Below are 25,156 nucleotides of genomic sequence, written 5' to 3' on the forward strand. Positions count from 1 at the left end.
TGTTGAAAATCCTTGGTTCCAGTTTCCACTCGTGTGGGTTCATGAGGTTTCTGCTTAGATCGTCTGCCAGTGTATTTCGTTTTCCTGGCAGGAATTGAGCCTGTAGATGCACTTGGTAGCTCAGGGCTGTGTTCCACAATGCCATGGCTAGTCTGCAGAGGGGGTAAGAATGTGTACCTCCCTGCTTGTTTATGAACCACATAAGAGTGGTGTTGAACGTCTTTACCAATAACTGTCCTGGAAGAATGTGGTCCTTGAAGGCTGTCAGAGCATTCTGTACAGCTAACATTTCTTTTTGATTGATATGCAGGTGCATTTGACTTGGGTTCCATTTGCCCTGAATGCACTTACCTGCCAGGTGAGCCCCCCATGCATAGTGTGATGCATCTGTTAGGGTTTGGGTGGCAGGGGGTAGTGTGAATGGTAGTCCCTTGTTGTGGTGGCAGGCCTCTGGCCACCAAAGAAACTCTAGGCGTAGGCAAGGTATGATAGGAGTCATTGCTTCTAGATCCTGAGAATATTGACACCATAGGCTTTTTAGATACCATTGTAGTTTCCTCATATGCAGTCTTGCACATGAAATTAGAAAAATGCAGGAGGCCATGAACCCCAAGGCTTGTAGTATTTGCCTTGCAGACAGCAAGGTTTTTGTGGCCACTTATTTGAAGTAGGTTGTCAAATGAATTTGTTTCTCTGGCATGAGGAAAACCATCTGGGAAGTTATATTCAAGCTTGCTCCTAGGAATATAATTTGTTGACAGGGTACCAGGTGTGATTTCTTTTCGTTTATGGTGTACCCCAGACAAGTTAGCACCCTTTGTACAAAGGCCAGATGATTCAAAAGTATGTCATAGCTTTCTGCCTGAATTAGACAATCGTCCAAGTATGCGTATATTTAAATATTTCTTTGCCTGCAAAATGCAATGATTGGAGCTAGGCACCTTGTGAATACCCTGGGTGCAGTAGATAAGCCAAAAGGCAGTGCAGAGAACTGACAGTGCGTGTAGCCTGCTTTGAAGTGCAGGTATCTTCTGCAAGATTCCCTGATTGGGATGCCCAGGTATGCTTCCTTTAAATCTAGTGTTGCCAACAGTTGTCTTTGCCTAGCATAGGGTGCAACTGGTGAAGAGTCAGCATCTTGAATTTTGGAATCACCAAAAAGGTGTTTAGGGTAGACAAATCCAGGATAGGACGCCATAAACGGTCTTTTCTGGTTACCAGGAAACGTCTCAAGTAGAAACCTTGTCACTTCTCCGCTTCTGATACCAAATGAATAGCCCCCCCCCATGCTTAAGAGGGAAAGTACTTGCTTTTGGGGCTCTGCCCACTGATTTGGGGGTAGATCTGGCCATCCGTTTGGTGTTGGTAACGCGTGGAAGTGAAATCTGTATCCCCGAGACACTATTTAAAACCCATTTGTCCTGGGTAATGAGTTCCCAGTTCTTTGCCTGAAGAGCAATCTTCCCCTCAAAGGGACAGCTAGTTGAGAAGTGCTTGGAAGTTTTAAAAATAAGTCATTGAGACAGTTTACAATAGGGGGAATTTTATTACTCCCAGTTTTGGAAGTGGAGGCCCCCCACTGCTTAGTCCTGTGCGTACCCTGGGACTGAAGCCTGGGAGCTCAGCTGGATCTGGGTTTGGACTGAGAAGGTCTGGAAGAGGCAGGAAAGGACCAATTCTTAGAAGGCCAATGCCTACTAAACCTTGGTGGTTGTACTTGCAAAAAATCTTTAACAGTTTGCATAGATTTGGCTTTTTCCTCCATCTTTTTAAGAACTTCTGCCTTGTTGCCAAACAGGCAGTCCTGGTTTAAAGGAGCATCTAGTAATTTCACTAACATGATCTGGCAAGGATTGCTCCTTAAGCCAAGCATGCCTTCTAAGTACAGACCCAGTTACAGCAGCCCTGCAAGATGCCTCTAGTGAATCAAAACCACATTACAAAGTAGGTTTTCCAACTTGTTCAGCTGAATGCAGTAAATCCTGTAAATCCTTATTTTCAGCACAATCAGGAATCAACATCATTTTCTGTTTAAGCAATCCAATAATATGCTGCTGATACTTTAACATGTGAAACTTGATAGTTTAAGGCCCTAATGGCCAAAGTTGCAGAAGTGTATACCTTCTTAACACATCTAAAAGCGCCCTGGAGTCTCTATCACAGGGGGTAGGATTTTTGGCAGTAGTAACTTTAATGCTCTTAGGTCCCTGTGAAATGGTCTCAAGATCCGCAGTAGGATTTTTAAAAAGGAACTTGAGAGAGTCAGGGACCCTGTGATATCTATCAGGGTTTTCTGGGAGCAGGAGGTAGAGAGTCAGGGGCCAAGCTAGATTCCGAAAAGGCATCATCAACAATGTCTAGTACACGAGGTATGGCTAAAGGTCTGTGCTGGGACAGGAGTAAGAAATCCCTAAGCCTCTTTTTAGAATCAGAGAAAACCTGACTTTCCCAACGAAAATGCTTCCTGAGAGTATGCAAGGTTTCACCAAAAGAGAAATCCTCGGGGGGGGGGGGGGGCAGAGGGAATACAGTCCTCAGCATCAGAATCCTCATAGGCAGATAAGGGTAAATCCTGGTTATCAGAGGAAACAGAAAATTCAGAATCCTGGTCAGAAGTATCATAAGCAAACTCAGTCCTATGTCTCTTAGAGGGGGAAGGCTGGCTTCCCCTGATTAAAGTAATAAGGTCTTCAGCCATTATTATCATTTGTTTTTTAGGCATAGAGGCCTGACCATGCGGTCTGGGCGTCGGTTTTCAAGGCATGGTTCGAGTTTTAGGCCTTTAAGAAGAAGATGGCGTCGGTTTAATACGCAAGTCAGTAGGCCTGAATACACCCTCAGAAGCCGGTGCTGCACAGCGGCTCCGGACCCATCCAAGATAGAGACAGCCGTAGGTTCCACAGTTGAAGCATCTCACTGCATACAGGACTCCAAATGGGTCTCAGTAGAGGCCTGCAAATCTGAAGTAGCGGGTAACAGGGCTGCGAAAGAACCTCACTGAGTACCGGCGAACTGGCGACTGGCTTAAGAGAAGCATTGTCGGCAGCTTTGGACCTAGGCGGCATGCCTCTGTCTTTATCTTTGCATTTTTTCGGAATGTCAGTAGTCGGATGGCTTACCGAAGACATATCAGGATAATTGAACAGAGCACCAAAATATTTAGAAGTGAAAATATACCGATGACGAGTAGTTCGCGGTTTAAATAAGGCAAAAAACCGACAGCGAGGTACGTCGTGGTCAGGGCCTAGGCAAGGAATACAGTACAAATGAAAATCTTTATGTAGTATTTGCAATTATTTACTTTTACTGACATCGGTTTAGAGCAAAAAAAAAAAAAGTTTCCCCAATGGGGTACTTAGCTTTTAGTTGAAGACATCGGTTCTGAAACTCTAAAACAAAAATTTCAGGAGTCGGCCGACCGGCACTTGCGAACTGCTTCTGCTTCAGGCACCGCATGGCAAGATGTAATGGCGTCGGCTGCATGTTTTATACCCCTGACGACCCGACATCACGGAAGAAGGGACAGCAACCGATGCAGGACCCAAGACTTTGTTAATCAGGCCGACTGACGGCTACTGCAAGCAGATAACCCAAATGTGATGACTGCAACAGTGAAACACGAAGAACATCTGCTCTCATCTCCAGGACACTGATGTGAAGGTTGGCCTCTTTTATGTACATGTTCCTTGGACCATCTTTTCCTCCAACCCAGAGAGGAACCCTCAGTGGTAACAACTACTGCTGAAGGGGGTAAGACAGATGGTTTTGCTAATTATAACAAACTGAGGATTCAGCTACAGGTTTAAATGGGTTTTGCATGATGAGATTAGACAGATGGAATGAGACAGAAGGTGTGACAACTGGGACTACTATGTGAACAGTAACCACTGGAGAATCCTCATAAGGAAGCAGGCATAAAAGAGCATTACCAAGGAAGCTGCTGTTACACCTAGTGGTTTTGGAATGAAAGCTGCAAGAGGAAAATATTGCTGTAGTTGTAGGAGCACACTCATTTTATGGTATGTACCCAGTCTGTGGGGAAACTCACAAGACAGGTTTTTGTATTGAGACAACAATCAACAAAAACCTGATGTGGTGTTCACTGTGCAGACATGATTTTTTGAGAATGATGGAAATAACTAAGCCTAGGCAGAGCTGTTCAAAGTAATTTCTGACAATGTAAGGACTCACGTTTGTTGCAACGAGGAACCAGTCATCTAGACAAGGAAAAAATGAATTCCTTTGAGCTGCACGTCTATTGAGCCTAATAAGTCAACAAACAATAAGCTTACCCCAAGCACAGCATAATCATTTGCACTGTAGTTTATGCCACTGAGATCCAAGAGTGTCCTGAGGTCCATGTTTTCCTTTGGTACTAAAAAGAATCTGGAATAATTAATTTCCTGACCCTCTCTAGTCTGGTGGATCTCCCGGTGGCTCTTTTTTGAAGAAAAACAGAGATCTCCTTTTTGGCTGCTTCATACTGGAGGGTTGGACTTCTGGTAGTGGTAGAGACTTACGGGGGGAGGAAATGGTATAGCCCCTGAATATTATCTTTCTTGCTCATTTGTCCTGTGTGATGGCCAGCCATACATCTAAATTGAAAGAGAGAGATCCACACAGTTTGGCGACCAGCTACTGCTCTGCTGTATTTATCGGATCAATCCAAGCCATCTGCTGATCTCTGCAAAACCTAAGTAGAATTTTTCACTGTATATTGCATTTTTACCATATCACTGCGTACTGAACTGTTTTTTTTTTTTTTCTGAAATTGATGCACTTTGTTGTATCATAGACTAGATTCAGACCTGCTGAATCTAGTTCTGTTTGTATAACTTCAGCACTAAACCAGGCTATCTTTTGTTGGAGAGGGTTTGCCTGCACCCTAGTGGCAGGAGTGTGCAGTTAGAACTCATCTGATTAAGGTTATTGGAAAAGTGCTCAGTTTTGACATTTTTAATTGGTTAATTTGTTTAAATCAGTTTGCTTTCATTTATTACATAAGCACCATGTTTGCGCATCGTACACTGCTGAGCAGCAGTAGGCACTGTTGGTGGTTATAGACACAAACACTTCTGCCTGCAAATTTTCCCCAAGTATGTGGTGCTCCATCGGTGAGATCTCGCACCTGTCCCTCACTGACAGGCGATACATTCAGCAAAGCTCCCGAGGTGCCATCACAGATCCTACCCACTAGCCCTTCGTATTTTTGTCCACTTCTCCTGTCCTACTTTACCTGGTCCTTCCTGTCCCCTCACCTTGCCTAGCATTATGGATGGACAATTTCCCACAGTTTCTTCAGCCAGTCTGGTCATTATGGGCATCCTGAGGCAATACGGTAATTGCCTGATGTACACTGACAACCCACTTCTAGTCCACAGGAATTCATTACGTGAGAGATGCATCTTTATCAAGAACCTAGAATCCAGACTCTCTCACTCACCAGTCAGTTCATCTGATACTAAGCAGGTTATCAGCATGCACACCTCACCTCCTGCACCTACTAAACCAACAACACACAAACCTACATATAAAGGAGGTCCTTACCAGCTTACCCAAACATCAATTCCCCCAAAGACATACACAAAAACGATTCACATAATACATCCTCTGCAAAACATAGTACACAATATATCACACACCAGTGTCTCACCAGTCAAGCACCTAAGGCACAACACAAACATCTTAGTCATAGGTGACTCAATTTTGAGACACACACATTTCCCCTCTCACCAGGTTAGACAAGGAAAAAGTCACAGACAGCTATCTGTCAGGTGCCAAGATCCACCACATCACTCACTCAAGTCTCTCTACAACAGACACTGCTATAACTCTGCCATAGTCCATGTTGGCATGAACTACACAAGATGTACCTTACTGGACTATGGGAAGAGAGACATGACTGAGCTCTCTATGTGATTCAGGCAGGTATCTCCCTAGCCTTAAGAGGCATTTTACCTTTGCCTAGGATGACACCTCAATACAAACAAAATTGATTGACTTCAACAATTGACTTAATTTCTGGTGTCACTCAAAGGGGATCCAATATCTGTCAGCCTGCGATGACAATCTGTCACCCCTGGGATTTCACAGTTACTGGCTGAGGCTCTTGTCACCCCCACGGTGCTTTTTTTTTTTTTTTTTTTAGGCAATGTCACAAACAGAATTCTGATGTAAAAATATCCCCTAAAACAACCTCAAGGTCCTCAACTTTGAAGATGCTGACATTTGTGCAATCACACTGAGACCTGGTTTAAGGCTGTGGACAGCACCTTCAGCTATACCAGGTTACATTTCCTTCCACACGTTCATACCACAAACTGAAGGCATGAGAACTAAAGGAGGGGTGTATCAATATTCATTAAAGATAAATACACCTTTAGACTGGTCAAATAGCATGATTCCCTTAAATTACTTCATGTGCAACTGACTGTAGGTAAGACCCCTCTTCAGGTCACTGCCTGCTATAGAAACTCCCTCCATGAAATCTCACTCAGCCTACTTGGATCTACTTGGGTCAATCAAGATACAACCAAACACCCTGGTTTTGGGCGACTAATTACCCATCCATTGACAGGGCAGATTTTATGTATTCTAACTTACTTGCGCAAAGGTTCCTGGACTTCCTAAACTCCAAAGCCCTGGACCAGCTGGTTGACACACCCACAAGGGGGCTCCAACATCCTGGATCTGGTGCTCATCAACATGGGAAACCACTGCACCACTGCAGTGTGTGGCCATCCTTGGTGAGCTCTGACCACAAATCAGTCTCGCTAGAAGTAACTATAACACATTACCCCCCCCCTCTGCAAACAACTAGACTAAAAAACTTCAAGGCCAATTATATCCTCTTACCTCACAGCATAAATTGCTTCATAGCTTCTCCTCCCACTGATGGAACAGACACCTATGTTGCATTATATACTAATGCTTTTTACGAGCACTGTACAATTGTACTGACTCTACCATACCTGACAGTACCAAAGCAAGATCTTAAAGGAAAAACAAACCTGACTGGTGGACAACTGCCATTAATAGGCTATACAATAGGAGAAAGAAACTGCTGTCTAAGAGTAGGAAGGAAAGGTCTCAAAACTGGAAACACTACCTTCAACTTAAAATAAGCAAATAAGCTAACTATGAATCTGAATTAGCTTCCCTAACTAAGGATAGCTACAAGGCAATCTTTAGTTACATCTGTAAACTCAAGGGTAAGGACCAAATGAACTCGTAATTAATGGTACTTACACATACAGAACCTGTAGATATTGCAAACCTGCTGGCTAACAGTTTCAGTGAAAACATGACTACCCTGTCACCATCACACATACCCCAAAGCATCCCCAACACTTGTCTCCCACCTAGTATCTCCAAGGAGATGGTCTTAAACACTCTCTCCACGATGAAAAACAAAGCCTCTATGGGAACAGACAACATCCAGGGCTGTGTTCTACATGACTGGAATTTGCATCACCATTGGGCACACTTTTCAATCACAGCCTAAGCACTGGCTTCATCCCAGTGGAATGGAAAACAGCTATCATCATCCCTTTGCACAAAGGAGGTGCATCCACGGACCCTGGAAACTACAGACCCATTAGTCTGACCAGCCTCATCTGTAAGGCCATGGAATTAATCATCATGGACCTTATTAACATAGATACAGGAAATCTCCAAACGCTTGACGCCACCCAGTTTGGCTTTGTCAAGGGAAGATCATGCCTGTTAAACCTGGTGGACTTCTTCGAGACAGTCACCAAAGCCATAGACAATGGGCAAATCTGTACATACGGCCTACCCCGACTTAGTCAAGGCCTTTGACATAATCCCCCCCCAACTCAAGCATCATTGATTAACTCACCCAGCTGGGTATCAACCAATATATTGTCAGGTGGGTTGCAAACTGGCTCACTCATATGGTCAAAATAGGGGACTCCTCCACCTCCAGCAGACCCATAACCAGTGGTGTTCCACTGGGATCGGTTCTGGGACCCCTAATGTTTGGAATCTACTTCTCCGAAGTACAGGCTAAAACTAAATGACAGTAGCTGGCACAGTTTGCTGTAAACTGGGAGCAATCACTGAAATCCCTGGCAATGTCAACATCCTGTAAGAAGGTCTTACATAGACTAATGACTGGTGTCAAAGTCATGGTCTCAAATTTAAAGAAAAAAAATGCATTATCCCCTTCAGCAAGGGTGATGTTCCTGCAAACTACCACATCACTAGCAATACCCTAAGCACATAGTCAGTGATGACAGATCTGGGCATGCAGGTCGACAGCAACCTTAACTTTGATCACTATGTCTCCACAGTGGTAAGAAGGGAATTTTATATTACTCATCTCATAAGTAAGGGCACTGCCTCCAAAAAAGAGGTTATAACACCCCTGTACTCTTCTCTCATCAGGCCAATAATAGAGTACAACGCTCCCTTTGGTAGGTTCCTTTCCAAACACCTGCGGCAATTGGAGAGATCACAAAAGTTCTTTACAAACAAAATTCAGGGTCTGCAAGATTTGTCTTACGTGAACAGACAAATCATTGTCACTTTACACTGTGTCGTACAGACTGTTCAGAGGTGGCCTGTGCCTTGCATATAGAGCAATCTCTGACCCAGCTTTAATGGAAATGCTGCACATTTGAAAATCATATAGCACATGGGTCACTCACTCAAAGGACCTTACCCTGGTATGTAACATCAACAGAACTTGCTGGAGAGAGAGATTTGTCTCACAGACGTTGTCCCATCTTAAGAACAAACTTCCTATTCATGTTAAACAAAGTTTTCATTGACCCTATTTAAACATAATTTGGACAATTGGATGGGTAACTGGAAATTCACCCAGGGGTTCCACCTGTGTCCCTCTTGGACAGGGGCAATATGTGCTGAATTTAGTGTCTGCTTGAAAGAGACACTCTTGGGAAGGCAGGTTGAACTTGGCTAGGCTTGTAAGGGCCCTGGGGCAGTTAGCCTAATAACCTCCTATGATCTATGTGGGTCTACTTTACAGGACTGAAAACTCATTTGACTGAATTTCATTTGACCGAGACCACAATACCTAATTTTCAAAATACCGAAAACTAATTTGACTGAAGCTCATTATACTGAATTTTAAGCCATAGATATGATGTGGGTTTCCCTTCACCTGTGGCTTGCTTGTGATAAAAATAATTACTGTAACTTAAAGTGCTGTCAGAATACAGGTAGTCATGTAGAAAGTAGTGTTTCTAAATGTGGGAATGTCTCTCTACATTTTTATGGGAGGTAAGTATCTAGAGTAATATGGCGGATGTTTTGTGCATTCTCAGCAGTAGTGGCAGCGTGTAAAGTACTGTAAGGTAAGTAAAAGGTATATTCCCTTTTCCCCACTGTAGTGCGATCCTGGAGTTAGTATATATAGTTAGGGGGGGGCACAGCCTTCCCCACATCGGGGTGTGTGGGTGGCGTAGCCCCACCTAGTTTGGTTTTATATCGTCGAATATCTGATAAGAGGGTAAAGTGAGTAGTTTTTTTAAGTTCTGGAAAGAGTTAGCAATTGGTTGCGTAACTGTGCAGGTCTATGGTTTAAAATTTAGTATTTTGAAATTCAGCACTGTAAGCTTTCAGTATAATGAGATTCAGTCAAATGAGTTTTCAGTATTTTGAAAATTAGGTATTGTGGTCTCAGTCAAATGAGTTTTCAGTCATGTGAAGTAAACCCTCCCTATGTTACACTCCCCACACACACTGGCTACCTCCAGTGGTGGGCAATCAGGCAAGCCTTCAAAGGTCACTTGTTCTACTTCCCACAACCTCTTGTCAGTGTCCACTGAAGGGACTGCCTCTGTTAGGGGTAGAATCAAAGTGCTAGTATTGGGGTTTTCTAAACCACAAGGACTTGGAGTCCTTCTGATTTCTTTTGAAAAGTCATTGATGGCTATCAACTCTAACTCCCACAGCAGATTTCTTCCCTTCTTGTACACATCTTGACAATTTCTCCTTCACACAGAACCAAACAGAGAGGTGCCATCAAAGGGAGTGTTGGTGAAAGCCACCACAAAATTGTCTGCAAAGTCACATAAGTGGAGTCTGGTGTGACGATGCATGGCGAGTCCGGTATTTGCAACTCTGTACAGCAAGCACATGGAGAGGTCTGCAATATTCAGCATGGTCTCCAATGTTGCCTCTAGCTATTTTTGAGTGTTTTGTGGGCATAACTTTCTCAGATTATTCAGAGCCTAATGTGGTAGGTTGCTTTGGAAGTGATTCACACAAGTCAGGATGTTTAATGCTTTCAGAGCAAAAGTGCCAGAGACATACGCTTGCTTCTCCATTCTGTTTATTGTCCTAGATTTTCTGTTTGAAGGCTGGATAGCAGACTCATCTGAGAATTCCTTCTTGGTGGCTACTGCAACAATAAAAGTGTCCACCTGAGGTCCCTTTGACCAGAACTGCCTATCCTTAGGTGGGCGTAATATCTTGTCCAGCTTACACAATATAGGGTCCATATTGTCAGGCAACAGCACGCCCTACTAGTGACCAAGTCCATAAGACTGTCAGAAGTACCAACCAACAGGTAGAGTAAGCAGAAGGATCAGCCTCAAAAATCACTTCCTCATCCTAAAAGGGTGGTTTGGTGGGCCAGGTTTCCTTCTATCCCATTAATTCAAGGGTTTCACCAATTGAGGAATCTTCAGGAGGGGACTGTGGGAACCTTCTCGATTTGACTAATTAATCCAAATCATGTCTTCTGTGAAGAACTCCATGTACTCTTCCTTGGTATCTTCAACTGGGACTGATCAGAGTCCCTGGGGAGAGTCTGTTAGGCCAGTAGCTAATTCTTAAAGGATATCAGTTCTGCTCTTTCTCAAGGAAGCATGAAGAGAAGGCATAAAACAGTGGGTATTTAGGGATGGAGCCGATGCAGAGGGAAACTCTGTCGAATGTCTCAAGGGAGGCACTTTCATCCTGTCCATGACTTTCCCATGCCAATCAGGGATCTACTGGCATCCTGGAGTCTGACTCTGGCACTGAGTCCCCTTCACAGAAGCAGCACTGGTCTGCTACAAAGGTCAAATTTCTTATGCAGAGCAACAGGATGGATCTCAGCCACTGATCCATGCTAACAGCTCAAAGGCCAATGACTATGACACTGAGAATGGCCCTACATGGGTTGGAGCTAAAAACATGTTGAACAGCCAGCATTTGAAGTTGACTCCACGCCACTCAGTTCACCCCCAAAGGGTCCGTGTGCGTGTCAGATGCAATGAGATCAAAATCAAAGAAGAACAGATTATCATCGACAAACAAAGGCTCTGTGACGAAAACTGGTTCCAAAAATACAAGTGCAGAGGCAGGTGTCAGGGAAGGAGCTTAGAAAAGTGAGTGTGGGCCAACCTGAACCACCCTAGAAAAAGATATGGATGACATGATACCAATCTCTTTCTGGGTCTTAAGAAAGGTGATCATCATGGGTTCCCAATCTGCTTCTAAAGTGCTCCTGAAATATCTAAAGGATCTGACTGAATCAGTAGAGGGAGATCTTGATGGAACGAACCTGGACAGTTCCCCTTTGGACAACTGCCTGCTCAAGACTCCAGCAGATGATTTGTCATTAATAAAAATAATTTCCAAGGGAGACCTGCTTGTTGCAGCTGAAGTCGATAGTGATGAAGTGTTGTCTTCTGTACAAGGAGTCTTCAGATCCAAAAGAAAGTCAAGGTTGTTTTGGTTTATTGTTCTTGGCTCCTTGCCTTTACCTCCTCTATGTCCTTGTCCTTTTCCTTCCTCTTGTCAGTCTTTGGAGAAGCTTGAGGATCTGAAGACAAAATGCTGTGCATTTGTTTCTTCTATCTACAAGGGTTCTGGATCCAAAGCCTTGAGAAACAGAGCTACCCACATCAAAATGCTCTGGACCTAAACATAACACACAATACTTTTTGAAACAAGTATCCATTAGGTAAATGCCATAGCCAGAACAATAACAGCAACATCAGCAATACTGAAGTTCCTAAAGAAACAGCACAGCAGTTAAAGAAAGGATGTTTTTTTTAAACACACATTTTATATATATGTGTGTATATATATATATATATATATATATATATATATATATATATATATATATATATAGGTTTACTATCATTAATTCGAAAATAAAAACAAATCATGTCTTTATTTTCGAAGTGTTACATCGGAAATGAAAATTTCCGAATCCACCTAATCTCGAAAACAAGGGTGTATTGTCGAAAATGTCGCTCGCGACATTTACGGCAATACACAGCAAACCCAACCTTCCCATAACCACCTACCTACCTAACCGACACACAGTTAAGCAGGGGCTGTGCCCCCGTCTGGGGCTGTGCCCCACACCCCTAACTTAATATTCCAACTCCGAGATCGCACTACAGTGAGGAAAGGGATGTATTTCCCTAACCGCACTGTACTGCGATCCGCTCCCATGAGCGAACGTTGGAATTGCGAATGCACAGTCCATTCGCAATGGCAACGTTCGCTCACATCACCTGCCACAATATGAAGTATTCGAACATCTGATGTTCGAATACTTCATAGCCGTGCAAGTGCACGTCGGCATTGTGATGGTAAACCATATATATATACATGCACGTATATGTGGGTTCCTATTACATTATCGAACTTCCAGAAGGTCGAACACCAGATGTTCGAACTTGGAAGATCGAAATGTGATAACATCGAAACATCAGAACAGCAAATTTTTTCCCCAGGAAAAAATTTGTTGTTCCGAAAAACTCACACACAACACAAGCACACCAAAAACCTTATAAACCTACACTAAACCTTACATACACAACTATCTATGCACTAACCTTAACCCAAACCCTAAGGTCCATCACTATCGCACACTTACCTTACCCGCACCCTAACCCTAAAGTCTGTCACTATCGCACAGTTACCTTACCCGCCACCCTAACCCCAATGTCAGTCACAATCACACCCTTAACTTAACCCGTGCTGTAACTTTCGCACAACAGTGGAGAAAATGTTGAAGCTGCAGAAATGTCCAACTGAATTCAGACTTCCGCGGCTTCGACATTTTCAACTTTCGAACTTCCAAGTTCGAACTTCTGGTGTTCGACCTTCTGGAAGTTCTATACATATACACACATACGGGTCTACTTTTAAAACCCAAATTGCCATAATACCGTACTTGAAAATATCGAGAAGGAAATACCACAGTTTCAAAATCCTGAAAGTTAGCACCACCAAATGCCAGAATATCAAAAGTTAGAAAGGTAGAGCGGTTTGCTATGTAAACTAAGGGTACAGCAAAATCGTAGTATTTGTGATAGAATTTGTTGCTGTTTGCTGAAATGCCTTTAAATATCTACGTAAAGTGGTTTGTTGGCGCGGTTTCTCTTTAAGGGTATGTAGTACTTCTGTAATGCACTACGGTGAGTTTAATGTACTGTGGTTGTGTTGTCTGTGGGTAAGTTCATTTTGGTCTGAAGTAGCAAATAAAAAAAATTAGTTGCTATGACTGCAGGGTATATAAGAAGCAGGTATTGAGGAATGCTGGTATCTAGTGTAGCAATCACTACACTGCTCTCTTTTACTCAACATAGTGCGATCTCGGAGTTGGTATATTAAATTTGTAGGGGGTGGGGGGGGTGCAGCCCCCCACTTGGGCGTTGCAAGGGGGCATAGCCCCCCTGCAAAATTGCTGACTAAAAAACTGTAGGTTTTGTTGTTTGTAAGTTTCAACATTTTGGGATTCGGTGTTGTTTTGTGAATTCAGTATTTCCAACTAGATATTTTCACGTTCGGTACTATGGCAATTTGGGTTTTAAAAGTAGATACATACATACACATGTATTACTAAGAAAAGGAGGTGATAAACTTGTACTTTAGGCAGCTTGAGCAGCCTGACAGTTTGGGTGCATAGAAAGTGCTTGGCTGTTAATATTCTATGCAAGATATAACCAATACAGTTAAGGTTAATGTAGCAGTGATCAATATGACAAACATCAGAATATTAACAATTACTATACTAACAACATATGCCTAACCAGTGAATGATTATGATGGATTTATCCCATTATATATTAACATTTTTAAACATGCCTGTAGCATAAGCAGCACTTTTTAAAATGTAAGCTTCTTTGACCTGAAACATTGACCATAAACACTCCTTTTATACAATGATTATATGTGCCTTACTGCACACATACATGCAAGTACACTGCAGATCTGCATGCCACCAGTGCTGCGGCTCACATATATGTAAGTACACTGGACATGTATGCCACCAGTTCTTTGGCTCACATATATGCAAGTATATTGGACATGTGTATGCCACCATTGCTGTGGCTCACACACATGCGAGTAACACTGGAGATGTGTATGCCACTTTTGATGCGGCTCACATATATGTAAGTACACTGGAGGTGTGTATGCCACCGGTGCTGTGGCTCACATACAGGTAAGCACACTGGACATGTGTATGTCACCAGTGCCATGGCTCACATATATGAAAGCACACTGGATATGTGTATTCCACCAGTGCTGTGGCTCACATATATGTTAAGTATACTGGAGATGTGTGTGCCACCAGTGCTGTGGCTCACATATATGTTAAGTATACTGGAGATGTGTGTGCCACCAGTTCTTTGGCTCGCATATATGTAGGCACACTGGACATGTGTATGCCACCAGTTCTTTGGCTCACATACATGTAGGCACACTGGACATGTGTATGCCACCAGTGCTGTGGCTCACATATATGTAATCACACTGGACATGTGTATGCCACCACTGCTGCGGCTCACATATATGTAAGCACCGTGGACGTGTATGCCACCAGTGCTAGGACTCACATATATGCAAGTACATTGGACGTGTGTATACCACCACTGCTGTGACTCACACACATGCGAGTACACTGGAGATGTGTATACCACCAGTGCTGTGGCTCACATATATGTAAGCACACTGGACATGTGTATGCCACTATTGCTGCAGCTCACACATATGTAAGTACACTGGAGGTGTGTATGCCACCAGTGCTGTGGCTCGCATATATGTAAGCACACTGGGGATGTGTATGCCACCAGTGCTGTGGCTCACATATATGTAAGTACACTGGACATGTGTATGCCACCACTGCTGCGGCTCACATACATGTAAGTACACTGGACATGTGTATGCCACCAGTGCTGTGGCTCAAATATATGAAAGCACACTGGATATGTGTATGCCAGCAGTACTGCGGGTCGCATATATAAGTATACTGGAGATGTGTGTGCCACCAGTGCTGCGGCTCACATGTACGCAAGTACACTGGATGTGTATACCACCATTTCTGTGGCTCACATATATGTAAGTACACTGGACATGTGTATGCCCACCAGTGCTGTGGCTCACATATATGCAAGTACACTGAAGGTGTGTTTGCCATCGTTGCTGTGGCTACTTAACATCCACTTCCCTTTGTGTTGTTCAACTTCAGTACTTTTTTATGTGCAGTCTACAGGACATGCACAGTGATAAGTGGTTTGTGAAATTTTAGATGCCCTGCAGTAGAGGTCTAACATATACATTTTTTAATATCTGTATTCGCAAACCTGTTACCAAACCTAAATATTCCAAAAAATTCAGTTTAATTAGAATTTATACCATTCATTTTGCAGTACACTTTACAAATGCCAAAAGACTCCACTTAGCTACACACTAACAGGTCAGTTTTAATGTGATTCATAATAATTATGTATAATGATAATCGTACATGAAATATTAATGGAAATATACTGTGCCCTCCTCTGCCACACTAAATGCACATAAGCTCCTCAGGAGTATTACCAAATAAAATATTCAAAATAAATCAAAATTTCAAAATAAGGACAAAGCACATTTTCTTAAATGCAAGTATGTTTCACTCATCTCTGCGACTTGCCTTTATGGCTGGTTATTAACTGACACAACAAATGCAAGCCTGATGAAATCAATAATACAATGAAATATATATATAGTTCACTCATGTTTTTGGGACCATATCATCATCTCCTGTTTGTCAATCCTCTTTTTCTACGTTGTCTTGCTTGAAAAAATGTTTAACAAAGCTCATTTAGTAACAGTGGTTTGAGATATTAACTTTTCATACTGTTGTGCTACAGTTACATATGACATAGTTACTGATAAAACCTGAACAATAAGTGCTAAGTATACTAATCTTTTGTTGTGCAAAACTTAAAAATTGCCAAATCTCAGCATTTATTCTTTAGACTAACCTGTGATCAGGAGACAGACCCATTCCAATGATGTGTCCATGAACATCAATTGTATGATCCAAACGATCAAAAAATTCAGTAGATGTCCTTTCCTCCCCAAGCACTGGCCCTAAGGTTGTCATCTGATGAGGCAAAATCCTCTTGATACCTGCAAAGATAACACTGTGAATAAAATATTAGATATTGGCAATGTATGAGACCATTTATTTTCAATGACTTGTTCTCTCCTTATTCAACACATCCAATAGCTGAGATCCCCAATGTGCTCTCTCTCTCTCTCCTATGGCTCGGAAGATGGATGACTGTAAATTCTACATGATGATACCAGTTAAGGGTCTAGTGAAAATAAGTAGATGCGTATAATTTGTCTGGTCTGTCCTTCCGTCACCATATTAAATCGCTCAAGTCAATAAAGTTTCCATTGCGGTTCCCACAACATGGCATGACAGCTATTATGATCCAAAGATCAAAATGTAGCATGTATGTACTGACATAACCACTTTAAAGATAGTAAAATATACTTTATAACATACTGAAAGCACTTTGGAAGAAATGTGCAAAATAAATTACAAATGCATAGAACAAGGTTAGCTTATTGTTGCAAACTGTAAAGGTACCAAGCTACTCCACACAGATTTTGGGATGTTGCTGGGTGACCAAAGATATATATGAGGAAAGGACACACAAGTCCTATCACTTGACTGCTACTTAATGAACATTAAAAGCAGTCTTGCAGGACGAGAAGAGGTAGAAGGTAAACTTGACTGTAAAAAGCAACATATGCATTAAGAAGCACAAATTGCATCAACTACAATTACAAGTAAAACAGGTGAAAAAGTGAACAAGACAGTACAGCTGTGCAAGTCAACTTACCATATCAGTAAATATTCTTATAGATCACTGTCCAATAGTCCAAGCTATTTGAGTCCTACCCCTTGCCACTGGCCATCTTTTAAAGCATTGGGGCACCTTCCATGCACTCTGTCAGGTGGAAGTGAGGAACTCCACACAAAGACAGATAAAGCTCCAATTTCTTCAGCTTTTTTTTGCCTCAAAAAGGGAGATGAGAGCCTTAAAAGATAATACTAGGGAAACAAATCCAGCAGTAAACTACAGGGACAAGGGTATACACATCCACATCCTGAAAATACAACGGGAAAAACAGGCAAAATAAGGGGACTGGAGGGATGAGCAGTTACTGCAGCAATCAGAACATCTACGGTTATAAATTCACTTACACAACTGTTCTGTATTCAAACCCTAGATCACGCCTGCAGCAGCCTAAACTGTCTGGGCAAGAAAATGAGAAATAAACTAATAATCCAAGAATCCCTGGAGAACGATCCTAGCAAAGCCTGTTCTGCACCTGGACAGGGAATACAGTTTGTAGTGATTTGTAAAAGTATATACAGAGGAGCATACTGCTGCCTCTAGAGCACTTCAAGGCCACCCATTTCTAGAAAGCCACTAAAAAAGCCAAAGCATTTATGGAATGGGCCCTAACCCTGACTGGAAGAGGCATACTATTGTGATTAAAACAAAAGGTAATAGCATGAGACAACCATCTGGAAAAAGTTGACTTGACAATGACTAGTCATTTTTCTCACACTTCCATAGGAGATATATACAACTGATCAGCTTTCCTGAAGGCTTGAGTTTTGTATAGGTAGTATAAGAGTTGCCAGGGGCCATCTATACTGGGAAAAATCATTTTCTACCATGTTCATGAATTCAGGGAAGAAGACAGAGAGAGAGTCTGTCTCAAGGTAAACTTTGAGACTACTCTGGGCATAAAATAAGTGTTATTTCTCAAAGAGAACCTAACCTTCTAAAAAAGAAAAGAAAAAAAATGCGGTAGGGCTAACTCACCATAAGTACCCCACTATTAAGAGGTCAGAGCAATAAGTAAAAGAGTCTTCCATGTTAAGCACTTTGATTCAGCCAGATGAAATGGTTCAAATGGAAAAAGCAAGCTTTTCAAGCACAAAGTTAAGATCCCAAGGATGATCCATCTGTTTCCTAGGTACACGCATATGCAGCACCCCTTTCAAAAAATGTTTAACTTCAGAATGGTTAGGAGGAGGGGATCTAAGGAAAGAACAGCAGAAACAGCTGGCACATGAACCTTGATAGAGAATAAGAAAGGGCAGGGGACAATAACTCATACAAATAATTAGGAACCAGACACAGACAGGCCTGAAGAAGGTTGTGGTTCTTGAATGGTACCAATTAGACATTATTTTCCAAATGCACATATATGTCTTTCTAGTAGCAGTTTTTCTGCCTCCTTGAGTACCTCTTGCATGCCTGCAGAAAAAAAAGTTGCCTAAAATGCATCGAAATTCTATCATCCAGGTAGTAAGTTTTCAGGTTGGAGTGCAAGAAAAAAGCCCCTTGTCTTATGTAAGCAAATTCAGTTTGTGGGGAAGCCTGTAGTAAATTTGCCCTTAGTCAAACTGAAAAGAAGGGAGAACTCACTGTTGCCTGAGTGTAAAGGGAGTCACCTCCACAATTTTTGGATAATCCTCCTGGATCTGTCAAACAACCCTGAGTATCAATGGAAAGGGTGAAAATACATACAGGAACATTCCTATTCATAAGCATGAGAAGGCATCTATCTTCCAGACCAGTTTGAAAGGAATCCTGCAGCACAATTTCTTCATCTCTCGGTTCTGAGAGAAGGCAAACTGCTCTACTTGATGTGTTGCCCACACCTGGATCAATTACTGGAAGACCCCACAATGAACCTTCCCATTTGTAGGTCTGTCCTGGCCCTGCTTAGTTTGCAATCAGCTCTGACAGAATGTATGTCTACAGTATGAAACCTTAAAGCCAAGCTGACCTGAGTTGCTATCTCTCACTCTATCACAGCTCGCTAGTCTGCAAACAGGGTGCAATCAGGTACCACCCACTCACACTGTTTATGTACCACATCACTGTAGTGTTGTCTGTGTAAACCTGCAGAGGTCCTTGGGGACCAGAGATGATTTAAACCTTTAAAAGCATTGATCAGTGCAAACATATCTCTAACATTCATGCGCTTCACCTATGAGGGTTCCACAGACCTTGTACCTTCATCCTTTTGCAGACTGCTTCCCATGGCAGACAGAGGTCAACAGGGAGGATTACATGTCGATTGATCAACAGCAATTTTATTGAATGCTGAATGATCAAAAGAAAAGGGGAAAAACAACTTTCACCAAACCTGGGACGCAATTTTTTTTTTTTTGTAAGAGGCAAGCCTACTGCATCGACCCCCTGAACTTAAATATTCCTACTCCGAAGTCATACAAAAGTGGAGAAAAAAAGAAATCAATGTCATTTCGCTCCTTTCTGCTCTATGCAGACTGCTGGGACTCGCTTATTTTGCAGAGGCTTTTCCTTTTCTTTGGAGCCTCCTTGCCATTGCTGTTTAAACTCATATTTAACAGCTTCTTGCTGCTTACATTACTTACTGAAGGCAGCCAGGAAAGAATCCACTTTTTATTTTCTTTAAAAAAAAAAAAAAAGAAAGAGGGTTGAACTACCTGAGTCACCCTTTCAATCAAGTTTCCCCTTTCATCACACTTCTTGAACACCTCAGCTGTAAGAGGACTACACAGAACTTCCTAGTCTAAGGGAGAATTTAAAATTTAAGTTTTAACAGCTTCATGAAGATTTTGAGAATGAAACCAAACTCTCTTCATTACTGACCCAGATGCAGCAGTTCTGGGGAAAAGATGAACATAAGCACACTTTGAAACATGCTTACTAACATGTGACGAACATGTTAGTGAGGCATTCAATGAATTTTTAACTTCAGAAAAAGGAAGGTTAATAAAGTACAGTTTTGTACCTACCATAAATGTAGATGTTCGAAGATCCACATTGCTGCAGTCATAACCTGTGGGTAGTCCGCTGTCCTCGGTCGGCCCGAATACCAAAGTATTAGGCTGGCGTCGGTCATGGGCGCTCAGATCTGACGTCAGTGCGCCATGGTATTAAAGCACATGACCGATGTCATATCCTCAGTCTTTTCTTGCCCCAGATGTCAGAAGGCCCTAAAAAGAAAGGCCACAGCCAAAAATAGAAAAACCTCCAAAACCCATGTACAAACAACATCTACAAACCAAACCATACAACCACTCCAAACTACAGAGGGGAAGGAAGGAGGGTAAATTGGACTGCAGCAATGTGGATCTTCGAACATCTACATTTATGGTAGGTACAAAACTGTACTATGTTCTTCATCTCACATTGCTGCAGTCATAACCTGTGGGTAGAATCCCAAAGCAAAGGTAAAGGGAGGTTGGCAAAATCATAAAGCATTGGGAGCTGCTAATATGCCCTGTAAGACTGCAGTGGCAAACCCAGCCCTAGATTTGGAATAAAGAGGGAGATGGTAATGTTTAGAAAAAGTGTGCACTGAACTCCAAGTAGCTGCTTCCAAAATATCTTTAGTAGCTACACCCCTTAAAAAGCAGTAGAAGTGGCAGTAGCCCTAGTGGAATGAGGTCTGATTCCAGCCGGAATCTCCTTACCATGATGAGAATAACAAAAAGCAATACAATGGCCAATCCACTTAGAAATAGTTTGTTTTGAAACAGGTTTCCCCTGAGAGCCCAAAGCAAAAGAAACAAATAACTGTTGAGACTGTCTGAACCTTTTAGTCCTGCTCAAATAATAACGCAACTGCCTGTGAATATCCAAAGTGTGCAAAATTTTCTCCCCTTTATTTTGGGGATCAGCATAAAAAGCAGGCAAATGAATAGATTGGTTCAAGGCCACATCTGAAACCACTTTAGGCATAAAAGTAGGGTTAGTACGCAAAGATACCCTATCCTTATGAAAAATCAGGAAGGGTTCAACTGCCACTAGAGCCTGTAATTCAGATACCCTTCTAGCAGACGTAATGGCCAACAAAAAAGCAGTCTTCCAAGACAAAAACTTTAACTCAGACGTAGCTGCAGGTTCAAAAGGAGGTAAAGTAAGTTTTTCCAACACAAAATTGAGATCCCAGGAAGGAGTAGGAGCTCTACGCGGGAGTCTTATGTTCTTTGCCCCTCTAAGGAATTGCTTAAACAAAGGATGAGAGAATAATGGTGGGTCACAGTCACAGTGAGCAGAAATGGCTGCAGCATGAACTTTCACAAAGGAGAAAGACAAACCCTTGTCTAATAATTCTGTAAGATATTGAAGAGAAACACTCAAATCAGGCCTGGAAACATCAAAGCTCTTGGATTTGCTCCAAATAAAAAATCTCCTCCATTTATCAGCATAAACTTTCCTTGTACTAGGCCTTCTGGCCTCCAAAATAACAATTCAAAACTTGTTGAGGAAGCTGCGACCCTCCAGGTTCTAGAACAGAATATGCCAGGCTGTTAGATGCAGGGACTGAATCCTGACATTGAGGAAATGATTGCCTGCCTGAGACAAAAGGTGTGGAATTGAAGGCAAAGGCCAAGGAGGCTCCCGTACTAAACTCCTCAGCAGAGGGTACCAGTGCTGTGGAGGCCAATCTGGAGCTATTAGAATCATGGAGGGCTTGTCTTGTCTGACCTTCAAGAGCACCTTGGGAAGGAGAGGCAGAGGAGGAAAGGCATAAACGTGAAGATTGCTCCAACTGAATGATAGAGCATCCACTTTCCAAGCTGTTGGATGAAACATCTTTGTGCAAAACTTTGGCAACTGGAAATTTAGTGGAGAAGCGAACAGATCTATGTCTGGAGTCCCCCATATCACTGTCAACTGTCGAAATACATGAGGATCCAACTTCCACTCGTGGGGATCCACAATCTGTCTGCTCAAAACATCTGCTAAGGAGTTCTGTGCTCCTGGCAGAAACCTTGCCTGAAGAGTGAGGTGCAAACAGAGCAGTCTCCCACAAAATCATTAGCTTGCCTGCAAAGAGGGTACGAATGGGTTCCCCCTTGCTTGTTGATGTACCACATGACAGTTGTGTTGTCTGTTTGAATCAACACTTGTCCTGGGTGAAGTAGATCCTTGAAAGCCATCAATGCAAATTGGACTGCTAACATCTCCTTCAAGTTGATATGTAAATGTTGAAGTCTGGCAGGCCACGTGTCTTGAACCCATTTTCCATTGAGGTGTGCTCCCCAAGCCTTGTCCGAGGCATCTGTCGTTAAGATCTGACTCGCCTCTGGTCGGGTCACAGAGAGTCCCTTGTTTAGGTGACATTCCTGAGCCCACCACAAAAATTCCTTTTGAATGCAAGGTATTATCTGAATGACAGTGTCCAGATCATGGCAGTGTTGCGTCCATACATTTTTGAGATACCATTGTAACTTCCTCATATGCAGTTTGGCATTGGGAAGCACCAGAATACAAGATGCCATGAACCCCAAGGCTTGAAGGACTGTCCTTGCAGTCAGCCTGGACCGTAGAGACAATTGTTGGAAGTAAAGTGTAAGGTTCCTTTGCTTGTCCAGGGTCAAAAAAGCCATCTGGGAAGCTGTATTCAGTCTCACACCCAGAAAGCACATTTCCTGAGAGGGTACTAGACTGGACTTTGTTTCATTCACAGAATACCCTAGGCACCTTAACACTGCCATAACATACTGTAGATGGTGAAGTAGCTTGTTTTTGTCTTGAGCAAGAATCAGGCAATCCTCCAAATAAGGATAAATTTGTATTCCTCTTAACCTTAAGAAGGCTATCACCGAGCCAGAACCTTTGTGAACACCCTGGGCGCAGTAGATAAGCCAAAGGGCAATGCAGAGAACTGATAATGTAAAGTCCCAGCCCGAAAACGCAGGAATCTCCTGCAACTGGGCCTGATAGGAACATGAAGATAACCCTCTTTGAGATCCAGAGTTACCATCCAGTGATCTTTGCCCAACAGAGGCAGAAGTTGTTGCAACGTCAACATTTTGAATTTTGGAATGTCCAGGTATGTGTTGAGGATAGATAAATCCAAAATTGGCCTCCAAGTGTTTCCTTTCTTTGGTACAAGAAACAGGCGAGAATAAAATCCTAGGCCCACTTCTGACAGAGGGACCTGCTGTATAGCCCCCATTTGAAGAAGTAAAGAAATCTGTTTGTGAGCCTCTACCCTTTGCTGAGGAGGAACGTCTGGCATGCCTTTGAAAGGAGGCAATGTGTGGAAATAAAACTTGTAGCCTCGGTCTATAATGTCCAACACCCATTTGTCCTGGGTGACTAAAAGCCAGTTTTGCTTGAAGAGTGCCAACCTTCCTCCCAGAGGAGCTGCCAGACAGGAAGGATCTGGCAGCTGAAGATGCAGGTCATTGGGCCTGTTTACGAAAGGACTGGCCCCTGCCCTCACCTGTAGATTGTGCAAGGGAACTCCAAGTTCTAGGCCTGAAAGAACCCTGAGCTCTGCCCCTACCACGTCTAGATCTGCCCCTAGACTGTAAATCAGAAGAAGGGTAAGCCCATCCCTTAGTAGGCCAATTCCTGCTAAACTTAGGGGGCTGCACCTGCAAAAAATCTTTAACAGTCTGCATAGACTTAGCTTTGTCTTCCATTTTCTTTAAGACAGACTCCACAGGAGAACCAAACAAAACTTCAGACTGCAAAGGAGCATCCAAAATTCTAGCTTTAACATGCTCTGACAAGTTCTGATCCTTAAGCCAGGCGTGCCTGCGAATAACTGATCCAGTGGCAGCCACCCTGGAAGAAGCCTGTAAAGCATCGAAACCACACTGCAAAGAATGCTTACCCACCTGATCAGAGGTATGAACCAAATCCTGTAATTCCTTACACTCTATGCCCTCTGCCAAAGCATCTACCTTAGATTTTAACTGAGTAAGGAGAAAATTCTGGTACTTCAACATATGAAACTGGCAATTCAAAGCCCTCATTGCTAGAGTGGAAGAGGTATACACTTTTTTACCCCACCTATCCAAAGCTCTAGAATCTTTATCCATAGGAACTGGATTCTTTACAACAGAAGCCCTGACACCCTTAGGTCCCTGGCTAATAGTTTCTGGGTCAGCCCTTGGGCTCTTATACAGATATTTATGAGCCTCTGGCACTCTGTAATACCTATCTGGTTTAACTGGCACAGGAGGCAAAGAGTCTGGATTAAGAGAAGCCTCAGAGAAAACATCCTGAACAACATCCAAAACAGGAGGTATAGCCAAGGGCCGATGTTGTGGTAAAACAAAATTCCCTAAGCCTCTTTCGGCAATCTGAGAAATCCTGACCTTCCCATTTAAAATGCTCCCTCATAGAATGCAGGGTTTCTGAAAAAGAAAAATCCTCTGGAGGAGAAGCAGAAGGACTGGAATCCTCTGTGTCTGAATCAGAATAAGGAGGAAAATCCTGAATGTCTTCAGCCGAAGACTCTGAGTAATCTGAAGCCTGTTCCAAACTTTCCACCTCTGGCTCCACCCTAGGCCTCTTATCTGGAGGGGGCATAGAACCCCTGATTAAGGAAATCAAATCTTCTGCCATTTTAAGCATGTGTTTTTTAGGAACAGAACCTGCAGAACTAGGACTGACACCTGAGGAAGGCAAACCAGGCCTGACCTTGGAAGGTACCTTAGAGACAGAAGGAGAAGGCCTAACCACCTTAGGCAAAGAAGGGAGTACAGCAACCTGAGAGGCCCCCTCAGCCTGACCTGACTCCTGAGAGGCCACATCTTGCAAAATTAACGGCTCCCCCTGAGACTCAGCTGAAACCTCGGCTGGATCTACAGATTCCACCGTAGTTTCTAAATAACCGGCGTCCGGAACGGACGACTCATCCTGCTTGGACCTTAACGATTTTTCCTTGCGCTTCTTAGCGGTAGCGGGCATCGGAGGATCCGACGGCATACTGTAATTACACCGCTTACCGAAGACAAGCCTAGCGCAATCTAACCTACGTTTAATGGTGCGCTTATTAAATCTAGCACAAAAACGACACCCGACTACGTCGTGCTCAGGCCCCAAACAAGGAATAC

The 25,156-nt window shown here is 42.8% G+C and overlaps 1 protein-coding gene across 5 annotated transcripts in view; it reads right to left on the minus strand.

Moving 5' to 3' along the window:
* Window positions 1-25,156, minus strand: part of FBXW5 (F-box and WD repeat domain containing 5) — a 1,165,047-nt gene that overhangs the window by 221,828 nt on the left and 918,063 nt on the right. For all 5 annotated transcript variants that reach the window (XM_044066651.1, XM_044066649.1, XM_044066650.1 and 2 more), the window contains one exon: window positions 16,248-16,395. In XM_044066651.1, the coding sequence (XP_043922586.1) occupies window positions 16,248-16,395 (148 nt within the window). The remainder of the gene's footprint in view (window positions 1-16,247; window positions 16,396-25,156) is intronic.

This window comes from Protopterus annectens, chromosome 3.part1 (assembly GCF_019279795.1).
Source record: "Protopterus annectens isolate FY-2018-M chromosome 3.part1, PAN1.0, whole genome shotgun sequence".
Lineage (NCBI taxonomy): Eukaryota > Metazoa > Chordata > Ceratodontiformes > Protopteridae > Protopterus > Protopterus annectens.